Below are 13,959 nucleotides of genomic sequence, written 5' to 3'. Positions count from 1 at the left end.
ACGACCACGAACTCTTCAGCAGCTGGAAATCTATATAAGGCAAGAATGGGACCAAATTCCAACAGCAAAACTCCAGCAACTCATAGCCTCAATGCCCAGACGTCTTCAAACTGTTTTGAAAAGAAAAGGAGATGCTACACCATGGTAAACATGCCCCGTCCCAACTATTTTGAGACCTGTAGCAGAAATCAAAATAGAAATGAGCTCATTTTGTGCATAAAATTGTAAACTTTCTCAGTTTAAACATTTGCTATGTTATCTATGTTCTATTGTGAATAAAATATTGGCTCATGTGATTTGAAAGTCTTTTAGTTTTCATTTTATAAAAAATTTAAAAAACGTCCCAACTTTTCCGGAATTCGGGTTGTACAAAATAGTACTATTATTGCCATATACTGTATACCAGGGTAATGTAAATGTTTAAAAACCAGTCATATACATGTGGAAGTACCATGGTTTCAGATGATTTTGACATGCACTATGGTGTTTACATGATACTTAAAATAACACCATGCTAATACCATGCTCCATGTCCGAAAACATGGTATTACCATGGTACTGGGTTCAGATGCCATGGTATTATCACTGGACTCAAAGAAACTTCAAAGAAACACCATGGCACCATTTCCAAAAAACATGAACGATTGCTATGGTATTTAAATGATCCTCCAAGGAACTTTGTGGCAGTACCATGGTATCAGATAGTTGGTCCTTTGTTGGTAATTAGTAATACCATGGCATCATGTCCTAAAAAAGTACCAAAGTAATACCATGGTTCATGAATTTTAGTGTAAAAAAACTGTATAGATGTTATTTAACACTTACCATGCTACTAAATGATTACTGTATTCATATATCATAATATTGTATTTACCATATCCATATCTACATGTACCATTTCCAAAAACATGGTAATATGGTATTATATATATATAAATATATATATATATATATATATGGTAATATAATGGTAATATGCTGCTTTTTTTTACTGCGGTGCTTTTTTTTTATCAAGGTAAAACCATGGTACTTTAATACACATATCATGGTACTGATGATTTATAAGGCTATACTCTTACACTAGAAGTGCCATGGTACTACCATAATTTTTTGGATGTGTCCATGTTAGAACTTCGGCGCTCCATAGAAATGCCATGATAAAGAACCATTAAGTACTGTATATATAATATTACCACAGTAGTGGCTGTTTACTATGGTATTTATGCGGTTCTCAAAGGTACCTCAAAGACCACCTCACTGTATGTCCAAACACATATTACTGTAATTATCATATTATTGTATTCAGTTGTCTAAATGCATAGTCATGCCATAATTTGACACATGCATGGTTTTAACATGCAAAGTATCATGGTACTTTTTTGATAAACTGATTACTCTGAACGTTTAGTTGTAGAAGCAGAGTGTTAGCTCAGTGTTACAGAGTTATAAGTGTGTTTTCCAGGATGTGATGTTTGTGTGTGAGATCATTGCAGACAGAAGTGGATCGGTGTTGTCACAGTGACTGTGCTCAGAATAGCACCTGGCATCGCACTCGAGCGCTGATCTTTGGCGCGGCCCGTGTTTGTGTGTGCGCCGCACATCTGTGCATATGTGTGTGGTCAGGCCTCGTAGTTTGTCAGATTTTGGGGAACAGATTGGAGTTTTTCCCAGCTCCATTTTTCTGGCTGAATAGCGAGCAGTGCGTGTGTGTGTAACTGTACCTTGCTTTGGCTGGCGAGCTTGTGCCCGTTAGTGGCGTGTAACTCAAACCCGCTGTTGGCACGTAAGCGTTCGCCTCCCTGGGGTCCATCTTATCATCATAGCGATGAGTGACAGGTGAAGGCATCAGGAATTGTGGGTACAGCTCGCATAATCCTCATAGTCAAATCGAATTGTGTCGTTTGGCACATGTGCACGTTTCGCCTCATAATGTCAGTCAGTACAGTAGAAACAGCTCATTATGAAACCGTGCATCTCATTATGGTTTGAATGCGTTTGTTGAGTCATAGCAAGAGCGGCTTGAGTGAATTAATATAAACACTGACTTTTAGGGCATTTGGTATTTTTAAAGCAGTTTTGAATTATTTTTCAAGACTCTTTAGGAGCTAGTACTTGTTTCACAAAATTTCACCTAATTTGATAACAGTGACAACTAAATGACAATTATCCAAAAACGTTAAAAAAACGCAAGTCAAGTGTGTTTGTGATGCACACCCTTTTTTATTGTTTTTATTTTAGGAAATGAATACCTTTATTCTGCAACAACGCATTCAGATGACCAAAAGTGACTGTAAAAACTATAATGCATCAGCATTTCCTCAAAAATATTGTGCAGAACACCTGTTTTTAACATTGATAAGAATCAGAAATGTTTCTTGAGCAGCAAATCATCATATTAGAATGATTTCTGAAGATCACTGAAGACTGGAGGAATGATGCTGAAAATACAACTTTGATCACAGCGATTAATTACATTTTAACAGATATTCAGTTAGCAAATAGCAGTTTAAAATCATAATAATATTTAACAATTTATACTGTATTTTTGATAAATGCTGCCTTTTATTACTTAAAAACAATGGGTTAAATAAAATTATTATAAATCAAAGTAATAATTAAAAAATATCACCCAATAATGTGTATGCTTGTTTTTTTGTGTGTGTGTGTGTGCATGTTTTTTGGCATTACAGTATACAGTTGAAGACTTTTTGCATTAAGGTGTTAAAAATCAGGCTGTGAAATGTAAAAATTATACCAATTGCAAACAATCATAAATGTCCTAAAAAATTAGTTCCATATATTTTTCTTTCGACTTTGGAGGGAAATGCAATCTTGGCTGATTTTATGACTTTCACCTTTTTTGGTTGTTTTTATTTGTAAGCATGTATATTTGTGTCTCAGTGCATGTGAAATCTGTCCGTCTTTGAGCCGCAGCTCCTCTCTGTATTATTTCTGACTTTGCACTGGTCCATGTGTCCTCTGTTTATTTGGGGACTCGGTCACATAATGTGCTGTTTGGCCAGAGTCTCTCCTGTGCTCTCTGAACTGTCTCTGTTTAAGGACACAACAAAGACGACTTTAAATCCCCTTCTGTGTCTGATCATGGAGTCTTTATTGTGACACGAGCACTTATGATGACAGCCGTCCATCAGATAGATCAGCCATAATGTCTTCATCCAGAAATACATGTGCACTCGGTCTCGTCTCTCTTACTGTGTGTGTTACACTCCTTTAAATGTATGCATCTCAGAAAACATGCTAGATATATTCTGCAAATGCTGAATTTCTGATCTGCTTGTCTGTGTTTCTCAGGCAAGAGTTTCACTCTCACCATCACCGTCTTCACAAACCCTCCTCAGGTGGCCACGTATCAGAGAGCCATAAAGATCACTGTGGACGGACCCCGAGAACCACGACGTGAGTTACCATGCATTGTATTTACATATAAATAAAAATATTAAATAGTACATATTCACACATGCTTTTTGAGGAGATACATGTCATATATGAACTGCCAGCTTGTGTTTGTACTGTAATGTTCGTTATCACTGTCTTTGATCAGTGTAAAACAGTGAATTAAAGCGGTGCATGTGTTTGTGTCTGATGTGGTTTGGCTGTTGGTGACCAGGATGGGTTTCGTTTTGTCTCTTCTGTGATTTCAGTCAGTTTGTCAAGTAACGAGTGAGGTTTGTGTTTGATTAGTTTGTTGGTTCACAGGAAACTTTTTATGCCAGTTACTGTACAAGCCAGTACATAATACAGTGATGGTATCTGATGTAAATACTACTGTACTGAATGTTTTTACCATGTGTATTAGACGGTATTCAAGGTATGGTGAAGAAATCCTGTGTTCATTTTTGTTAGTGGAATGTTTTTATTTAAAATAATTCTTGACAAATGAAACAGGAAAGAAGACATGGCTGATATTAATATTGACAATGAAAACAGTGAAAAATGTGTTTTTGCATAATTTTTTATCTTTTAATGATATTATTTTTAAGGTTTAATAATAATAATAATTTATAACATGTATTGTTTCTTAAGATTTTCATTTTTAAACAATTTTATAAAATTATTAATAATTATTAATAATTATTATTTTTAATGTATTTATACTTGAATTTAGTATATTACATTATTATTATTCTTAGTAGTAGTAGTAGTAATTAAATTTTGAATAATAATTTAATAATTATAACAAATACTTAAAAAAAATTAATATGCATTAAATTATTATTATTATTATTACGTGTATTTTTATTAAAGTACCAGGACTTGCATTAATATTGAGTTATCTTTCCACAAATTATTTGTATTGGTATGTCTCTGAATCACATTGGTCAGACTAGTGTACAGTGTGTGTGTGTGTGTGTGTGTGTGTGTGAGTGTGTTTTAATAGCATGTCTTTATATGAGTGTGTATCACGCTGTGCTCTCGTGTTGGTGGCTCTATTCCCCGTTGGTCCGTTATTCCGGTCGGGAATCTGTCAGACGGCGCCACCCCACATATTCTGGGTCTATCTGGCGGGATGCACTGGCCTCGTCTTCAAAGCGTTCAGACACGCTCTCTGATTTCAGCAGGACTTCCTTTCCTCGCGTGCGCAGACGCCTGCGCGGATGAGTGCGGCTGATGGTTTCACACAGCTGCGACCTCGTCTTTTCCATTTGCCTTTTTCTCTCATCGCCTGTGATCATTAATCCCACCGTGCTCTATGTGTGAGGTCAGAGCGACTCACACACTCACACACACATCAGACACCACAGCGCCCCCTACTGGAGCAATGGCATGCTCAATCAGCATCATTAGATGTAGATTAGGAGATGTACAGAAGTGTGTGTGTGGTCAGATCATGGTGTGCATGTTGTGTGTGGGTGTGTGTGTGTTTAAATGGCTTTGATTGTGTTAATGGACAGTGAGTAACTAAATCGTTCTCTCTCATCTCCATTCTGTGTGTGTGTGTGTGTGTGTGTGTGTGTGTGTGTCCAGGCCACCGACAGAAGCCGGATGAAGCAGTAAAGCCAGGCGCGTTAGCTTTCTCTGAACAATTGCGACGAAGTGCCATGCGGTGCAGTCCACACCATGGCCCCGCCCCCAACCCCCGCCCCGCCCTCAACACGCCCCCCTTCAGCAGCTCCGCCCACAGCCAGATTTCCGGTGAGTTAGACTGCAAAAACTCTGTCCCTCACGCACATCTACATCACAGAGCAACTCGAGAGCAGACCTGTTTGTTAGCTCTATTCAATTCCATTCTGTCCTATATTCTATTCTACTCTTCTACTAAATGAAGTCCTGTTTGTTATTCTAGTCAATTCCATTCTGTTCTGTCTTATTCTATTCTATATTATACTCTTCTACTGAGGGAAGAACTGATTGTCAATATTGTTCAGTTCTATTAAATTATATTCTATTCCCTTCAGTTTTGTCCTGTTCTATTCTGTATTCTACTTTTCTGCCGAGGGCAGAGCTGATTGTTAATTGTATTCAATTCCATTCCATTCTGTTTTGTAGTTCTGTCAAGCTCTATTCTATATTCTACTCTTCTGCTGTGAGCAGAGCCATTTGTTAGTTCTATTCAATTCCATTCTATTAAATTCTGTTCTGCTGTTCTATCTGTCTTCTATTCTGCTCTGTTCTACTCTTCTAATGAGGACAAACATGTTTGTCAGTTCTATTCAGTTATATTTAATTCCATTCTATTCCCTTCTGTTTTGTCTTTTTCTGTTCTATATTCTACTCTTCAATGGGCAGAACTGTTTGTTAGTTCTATTCAATTCCATCTTTTGTCTTTATATTTTTTTGCTTTTCTATTCTATTCTGTGTTCTGCTCTTCTACTGACGGCAGACTATTCTATTCTATTCCGTTCTATTCTATTGTAGAGGAGTTTACTAAAGACTCATTAGAATCATTATTAAAGGTACAGACCGTTAAATTAATTTTTATTGTGTTCTTCAGTTCAATTTATTTATATTCCAGGCATTCCCAAACTTTTTTAATTTCCTGGGTAAGTTTTTATTATTTTATTTTATTTACTTTATTTACTAAAATCTAAGAATATTTTAAATAAGTTAGAATATAAATTTATATTATAAAATATAATAAAAATAGAAATAAACATAAATCAAAAACAGAAAAAAGAAAAGAATAGAAAATAGAAAACTTTCTGTAGTTCCCTCTCAAACCCATTTGGGAAACCCAACTATTCTGTTTCATTTTGTTTAATTTCTATTCATTTCTATTCTATTCATTTCGTTTCGTAGTCCTTCACCCCTTATAATCCGTCAATAGATAATTCTAGGCATCACTGACCTCATTAGAGTCAGTAGTAAAAATCATATTAATTGCTTTGCTGGAATAGGAACAGTTCATAAAATCAATCAGAATTTCCTGCAAACGCTCGTGTTATGCTTTTGCATTAGTGTGTAATAGTTCAGGGTTAGTGAAAGGAAGTGTGTGTGTGTGTGTGTGTGTGTGTGTGCAGCATGTTGTTTTTGGTTCTGCTTGTTCCTGGCAGGTGACGGGGGGAAGTGGGGACACATCACACATCATCAGACATTCAGACATAACAAATACAGCGAACAAGGCCTTCTTTGATTGGAGCTTAGACAAGCATGCCAGAGCGTGCCGCCACACACACACACACACACACACACACACACACACACAGTAGAAGGGAAAGTTTACAATCAAAAGCCTCGTGGGGGGCACAAATGTGTTTTTGCTCTTTCATCATTTCTTTTGTTTCATACTACAGAGAAGCCAGACTTTAACATTTGTACAGAAGAATGTTTGAAATACACGTTTGCTTCAATTAAATCAGTGCAGTGATATTCACACAGTCTGAACACTTTACAGCATACACATTATTCCTGCAGATTTTCACCACTCAAAAGTGTGATGTCTTGTGTGAAGCACTTATTCAATATTTAATAAACATTTCTGGTCATTTGATTATAATTTCAGTTATGAATAAGCGGCATTCACACAGAATTAGTATTTTGCATTGAAAACAGCCAGATGGAGTTCTGTGTTTTAAGTCTCTTCTGCTCACTAAGGCTGCATTTTATTTTATGAAAAATACAGGTAAAAATAGAACATAATATTGTGATTTAAAACATCTGTTTTCTGTGTGAATATATAGTTACATGTAATTTATTTCTGTGATGCAGAAATCAGAATAATATGATGATTTACTGCTCGAGAAACATTTTGATTATTATCAATGCTGAAAACAATCATGCTGCTCAATGTTTTTGTGGAAACCGTGATGAAATGTATTTTTCAGGATTCACAGATGAATAGAAAGCTCAAAAGAGCAGCATTTATCTTTTGTAACATTATACATGTCTTTACTGTCAGTTTAATCCTTGATGAACAAAAGCAATACTTTCTTTCAGTCTTTGGAACAGTAGTGTATATATTCAGAGCCATCTTCTGAGAAATCGACCGATTACAGCTCTAAGTTTGGCTTCTGCAGCACTTCTGCTTTTCATGCGTCGTTTAAAACATTTCCCAATCTGTAAACACAGACCTCCCGCTCCGAAATACTCACATCCTCTCAGTTTCTCTTCCCCTTCATGGGTGCAGATGGGAGAAAGGTGTGTGAGAGAGAGAACGACAGAAAGACGAGCACCTTGCAAATGCGTAGCGAGGAGGAAGCAGAACGCAGAAAAGAAGAAGTGAGACGTGTTTGACAGGAAGCAAGCTTGTGTGAAAATCCCTCATTCAAACTGCAACCAAATCTAGCGCCGTTTGATTTTATTCATGAAAATAAGGCCATTTTAATTAATGATGTTAGGGCTGGTACCAGTCTTCCTAAATCACCAAAGTGTGCATTTAAAAGTCATTTAAAAAATCATTTTACAGATCTGCATGACAACTAGTGACCGTTTTGATTTCCACAAAACGATTTTCTAAGAAACGTCGGCCGAACTGATGATGGAGTGATGAAAGGCCTGCATGTTTCCTGCCGGCCAGAAATAGCAGTGGGATTACGACCAGCGGAAACCGTTATTAAGTCATTCTAGGGCACTCTTTTTCTCTCCTTCGTTGCTACTTCTCTTTTCAAACCATGGAAATCAAAAGCAGCTGCTCACATGGGCCCGATGTGTCCGTGTTTGGACCAGATCTGCGGTCTGCAGAATTGAGGATGTGCATTTACTTAAATGTGCATCTGCTTTTGTAGCTCAACCTAAAGTGTGCTTAGATTAGAAAAGTTTGTTGTATTTGTTTCTCTTTTTTTTCTAATTTTAGTTAATCCCTACAGTATATGTGACCCATGGACCACAAAACCAGACATTGAGATTTATGAATTATCTGAAAGCTGAATAAATAAGCTTTTCCATTGATGTAAGATTTGTTAGGAGGACAATATTTGGCCGAGATGCAACTATTTGAGAATCTGGAATCTGAGGGGTGCAAAAACATCTAAATATTGAGAAAATCATCTTTAAAGTTGTTCAAATGAAGTTCTTATCAATGCATATTACTAATCAAAAATAATAGGTTACAGTAGGAAATTTATAAAACATCTTCTTGGAACAGGATCTTTACTTAATATCCTAATGATTTTTGGCATAAAAGAAAAAAAAGATAATTTTTCATTTCAGTTTTAGCTATAGTTTATATTTTCTCAGTTACATTTCTAATTGTATTTTAGTTTAAGCTTTTATTCTGATATGTAATAATACTGTTAATTTGGAAACTTTTGGTGTAACGGCCACTTCTGTAGGTTTTTTATTTTTATTTTTGGTCTCAGATCACTAGAACAATGTAACATGAACAAACTCACAGCCAAACTTCTCGAATGTCCTCAGATGATTAGATTTTTCCCAGTAGTTTTCCGAAAGTGGATGAATGGGAGTGAATGGAACTGGCTGAAGGGGATTTTAGAAGCTGGAAAGTCTGCTGTCTGATAACTGAGACTTCGGTTAAAACATTCACAACTTTGATCATTTCACAAATCGAACCTCAGACAATCCCAATGAATTCTTCTTAGGGAAATTATTTTAAAGCCACTTCTAAAATATGTGTTTCCAGTCATTACAGGAACACATTCCCAAGTTGGCTCTTCTCGCTTCCTATCTAGAAATTATTTTCTTAACCCATATGCTGTTCATTTTTCAATGGATGACAGAAAGCATTTAGTAGAGCTGCTCTGATTGCCATTGATCAGTTTAATAATCAAATCTGCATAATGCATCAAAGAAACAGATTTAAATATATGATAAAGAGGTTAGGGAGATTTAAATATCAGTCTATTTTACACAAACCTATTGTATAACTGGAATATAGCGCATATAAATTCATACGGACAGGTTCCTTTTATTTTAGTACTAATATACCTTTCATATTATTTATGTAGATTTTAATTTTATATTTTCATTTTTATATTTGAATTTCAGTTTGTTGCCATTTTAATGTTTTTGCCATTTAAAAAAAAAAAGAAATATATATATATATAATTTTATTTTATTTATTTTTAGCTTAATTTGATTAATGATTAATTGCATCCAAAATTAAAGTTTTTGTTGATATATGTGTGTGTGCTGTGTATATTTTTATGTACGTATATATTAAAACACACACATATGGTATATATTTAGAAAATATGTACATATATTTACCTGTATATATTTATATTCATATAATTTATATAATATATAATTATATTGAATAAATAATAATAACATATTTATTTTCTTATATATATATATATATATAAATGCATGTGTGTGTATTTATATATACATAATAAATATACACAGTACACACACATAGATCATGTACACAAAAACTTTTATTTTGTATGCAATTAATAATTGCCCAGCACTAATATATATATAAATACATAGCTTTATATTTATTTCGTTTTAAATATTTATTTAGTTTTATTAATTTCAGACACACACTCGCTCTCACACGCAGAGATCAGTGAATAGAAACCTATGTGCGTGTGTGTGTGTGTGTGTGTGTGTGTGTGTGCGTGTGTGTGTGTGTGTGTGTGTGTGTGTGTGTGTGTGTGTGTGTGTGTGTGTGTGTGTGTGTTTGTGTGTGCGTGCGTGTGTGTGTGTGTGTTTGTGTGTGCGTGTGCGTGCGTGTGTGTGCGTGTGTGTGTGTGTGTGTGTGCGTGCGTGTGTGTGTGTGTGTGTGCGTGTGTGTGTGTGTGTGTGTGTGTGTGTGTGCGTGTGTGTGTGTGTGTGTGTGTGTGTGTGAGCCCAGTAAAACATGAGTCCCGCTCGCACCGGATGCTGAATCCGCCTCCAGCCACCCACCCAGCCATGTGTGACTCCTGCTCCAGATCACCAGCCCTGAGTTTGGGGAGAAGAGGGGGATTCTGGGAGGCCTGGCAGTGGGCCGTGCTCTGGCTGCACTTGAAACGGGCCGCACACTCTTTGGCTGCTGTGCATAATTTGCTTCCTCTCTGATGGCTCTCCCTCTCCTTCTGTCTGGAAGTCTGCAGGCGATCGGCGAGAGTTTATTAAACCTCGAGGAGAGAGAGACTCATACAGAGAGAATGTCTTCTCCTCCTCCTGCTCCTCTCACTCCATTATTCATCGTCCTCACGTTTGTCTTCATTAGAGATCTTTTTTTAATACTCTACTGATTCTGATTGGTGTGTACCCTGCCATTCAAAAGCATTTAAAAGAAATTAATACTTTTATTCAGCAAGGACGCATTAAATTGATCAAAAGTGACAGTAAAGACATGTATTAATAATGTTACTAATTTTTTTATTTCAAATAAACACTGTTCTTAAGAACTTTCTATTCATCTATGAATCCTGTAAAATAAAATGTATCAGTTTCCACTCAAATACTGGGCAGCACGACATTTCAACATTGATAATAATCAGAAATGTTTCTTGAGCAGCAAATAATCATATTTTCATGATTTCTAAAGATCATGTGACACTGAAGACTGGAGGAATGATGCTGGAAATACAGCTGTGCATCACAGAAATAAATGATATGTTAACACATATTCACATAGAAAACAGCTGTTTTGAATAGTAATAATATTTCAAAATTTTACTGTGATTAAATAAGGGCAATCATTTATTACAGTATATTATCATCTGATACCAACACTTTACTGTTTTTAAGGGATGTGAACGTGTGTTTACTGGACAGAAAAACTGTAATGCATAAAACGTGTGTGTGTGTGTGTGTTATCAGTAGCCATTAATAATATGTCTGTACGTTTGAGTGTATTTCTTGGATTTGCTAGTGCAATGGAGTGGTCACAAAGTCACTTATTGAATATGAATGTTTGTTTCCAGACTCTAGGCAGATGCAGACGTCTCCGTCCTGGTCGTATGAGCAGTCGTACCCTTACCTGGGTCCCATCTCCACCCCAGCGGTTCACCCCAGCACACCCATCTCTCCCAGCCGCAGCACTATACACTGTGAGTTCCTCCATTATGCAGGGACTCTTATTCTGTACTCTCTGTGACCAGTTTTATCGATCAAAATTATACTTCATTTTTTCCTTGTACTCCAATGATTATGTGTTTTATGTTTTACGTTCACATTTTATTTCCATACAAAAATATACTTTGTTTTAGTTAACAATTATATCCCTGTTTTGCACAATAATTTGATGTTTCTGCAGACAAAAAGACCCTAGTAATCTCACACGCATCTCCTCTAAAGTTTCAGATCTCAATATGAACTCTAAACATTTCTCATCAAATGATATGAGCTGCTCCACATTCATTTTCAGCTCTGAACTCTTACTAAATGACGAATACTAACTCATTTTTGCCTGTCTTTAAAGTATCAGTTCATCCAAAAATGAAAATTCTGTCATTGAGTACTCACCCTCATGTTGTTCAAAACATGTCAGATCTTCGTTCGTCTTCACAACATAAATTATTCTTGAAATCCGTGAGCTCTCTGACTCTGCATAGACTTTTTATAGAGTATTTTTTAACTGTATAACCATTCCTTTGTGTTCCTGCAGGTCCAGATCTGACGGCGTTCACTGACCCTCGCATGAGTCTGGAGCGTTCCTTCCCGTCGCTGCCCTCGCTCCCAGACGGCCGTTTCTCAGACCCGCGGGTGCCGTACCCCACCGGAGCGTTCACATACACACCCACACCCGTCACCAGCGCCATCGGTATCGGCATGTCGGCCATGAGCAGCCCGGCAGGCCGCTATCACACGTACTTACCCCCGGCGTACCCTGCGGGCTCCTCGCAGGCTCAGGCCGGCCACTTCCAGCCCGGCTCGTCCCCGTATCACCTGTACTACAGCAGCGCCGCTGGATCCTACCAGTTCTCCATGATGCCGGCCGGAGGAGGAGGAGGAGAGCGCTCGCCCCCCCGCATCTTACCGCCCTGCACCAACGCCTCCACAGGCTCTGCCCTCCTGCACCCCTCGCTGCCCAATCAGAGCGAGGTCCTAGTGGAGGCCGAGGGAAGCCACAGCAGTTCGCCAACCAGCCTCTCGGTGGAAGCCGTCTGGAGGCCATATTGATGCTCGCTTGACCAAGGAGGCAGGGCCGGATTTACACTTGCTCGTCCAGGGAGACCCAAACACAACGAAGAGATATATCATATTTTTGTTATACGATGAGCTATCTACAACAGTAAAAGAACCAGAACCCAGAAGACGAATGTGACTCAGTCCACAAAAACCAGTCATAATTTTGAAATAGAGATTTATGCATCATTTAAAAGCTGAATAAATAATGATTTTTGGCATAAACAGGAAAATCTATGATTTTGACCCATACAATGTATTTTTGGCTATTGCTGCAAATATACCTGTGCTACTTATGAATGCTATTGTGCACATACAGTATGTGACCCTGGAGTACAAATCCAGTCTCTGGGGTGTATCTGTAGCAATAGCCAAAAATACATTGTATGGGTCAAAATTATAGATTTTCCTTTTATGCCAAAAATCATTAGGATATTAAGTAAAGATCATGTCCAGTGAAGATATTTTGTAAATATCCTACTGTTAATATATCAAAACTTAATTTTTGATTAGTAATATGCATTGGTAAAATTAATTTGAACAACTTTAAAGATGATTTTCAGATGATGTATTAATCTCAGTTTTGAAAAAGTTGACACTTAAGACTGGTTTTGTGCTCCAGGGTCACATATAACAAATAATAGGCTAAAAAATGACAAACCATTTCCATGTTTCCCACCTTTTTATGTACGGAAATCACGGTGTCACAGTACAGACACGCACTCGCTCTCACACGCAGAGATCAGTGAATAGAACATTATTATCAGCGATGCCCCGTTTATGAATAAATTAGTTTACATGAAATTTCTCAGTAGTAAAGTTCTTGAAGCAGTTAAACTTACACATTCGCTATTAGTAGTAGAGACATCAATGCATATCAATGGCAAAATATTTTAGTTCGCTGGGGTGATATTATTATATTAATAGGGAAGTGGGGCCCAAAAATGTGATTCGCCTATGTCACCATAAGAGGTAAATCCGGCCCTGGGCGTCTGATTGGACTCGACGGATGGACTTTTTTTATTCACAGCGCAGCATGAGACTCGTTTGTTTTTTAAAGTTGTGGATAGTTTGTATTGTTGTTATTAATATTATTGTTATTGTTATTATTATTACTGTTGTCTGTCTTGTCATCACTGTACAACTTTGTTCATCAGTGCCAGATATGTTTAATGTCAAAAAACAAAAAAACTCAAGGCCGGAAACAGACTCTATGAAAGTTCTCAAACGCAAGGAAATTAACACAATTTTAGTGTTCATAAATGCATGTAAGAATAACAGTTCCACCAAACAAAGAGAAAATATATTTGCAACTATCTAGACTTTGCATAAATATGGTATAATAAAATGAAATATGAATAATGCATTTTATTATTTTTATTATACCCTAATGATTACTTATTGCTATATTTCTTGCTTTTGTTTATTCTGATGATAATTCAATAATTAAATATTTAGATACATTTTGCTTCAATT

The 13,959-nt window shown here is 36.8% G+C and overlaps 1 protein-coding gene across 7 annotated transcripts in view; it reads left to right on the top strand.

Moving 5' to 3' along the window:
- LOC132143344 (runt-related transcription factor 1-like) overlaps window positions 1-13,038 on the top strand; it is a 52,018-nt gene extending 38,980 nt beyond the window's left edge. For 5 of the 7 annotated variants that reach the window (XM_059553474.1, XM_059553476.1, XM_059553475.1 and 2 more), the window contains 4 exons: window positions 3,313-3,417; window positions 4,987-5,154; window positions 11,280-11,405; window positions 11,963-13,038. In XM_059553474.1, coding sequence (XP_059409457.1) covers window positions 3,313-3,417; window positions 4,987-5,154; window positions 11,280-11,405; window positions 11,963-12,477 — 914 coding nt within the window. In that variant the 3' untranslated portion in view covers window positions 12,478-13,038. The remainder of the gene's footprint in view (window positions 1-3,312; window positions 3,418-4,986; window positions 5,155-11,279; window positions 11,406-11,962) is intronic. The other 2 variants (XM_059553477.1, XM_059553480.1) reach the window with 1 other exon arrangement.
- The last annotated feature ends 921 nt before the right edge of the window (window positions 13,039-13,959 follow it).

This window comes from Carassius carassius, chromosome 7, assembly GCF_963082965.1.
Source record: "Carassius carassius chromosome 7, fCarCar2.1, whole genome shotgun sequence".
Lineage (NCBI taxonomy): Eukaryota > Metazoa > Chordata > Actinopteri > Cypriniformes > Cyprinidae > Carassius > Carassius carassius.
The sequence above is the reverse complement of the archived record's forward strand: the minus strand, read 5'-3'. Positions and strand labels throughout refer to the sequence as shown.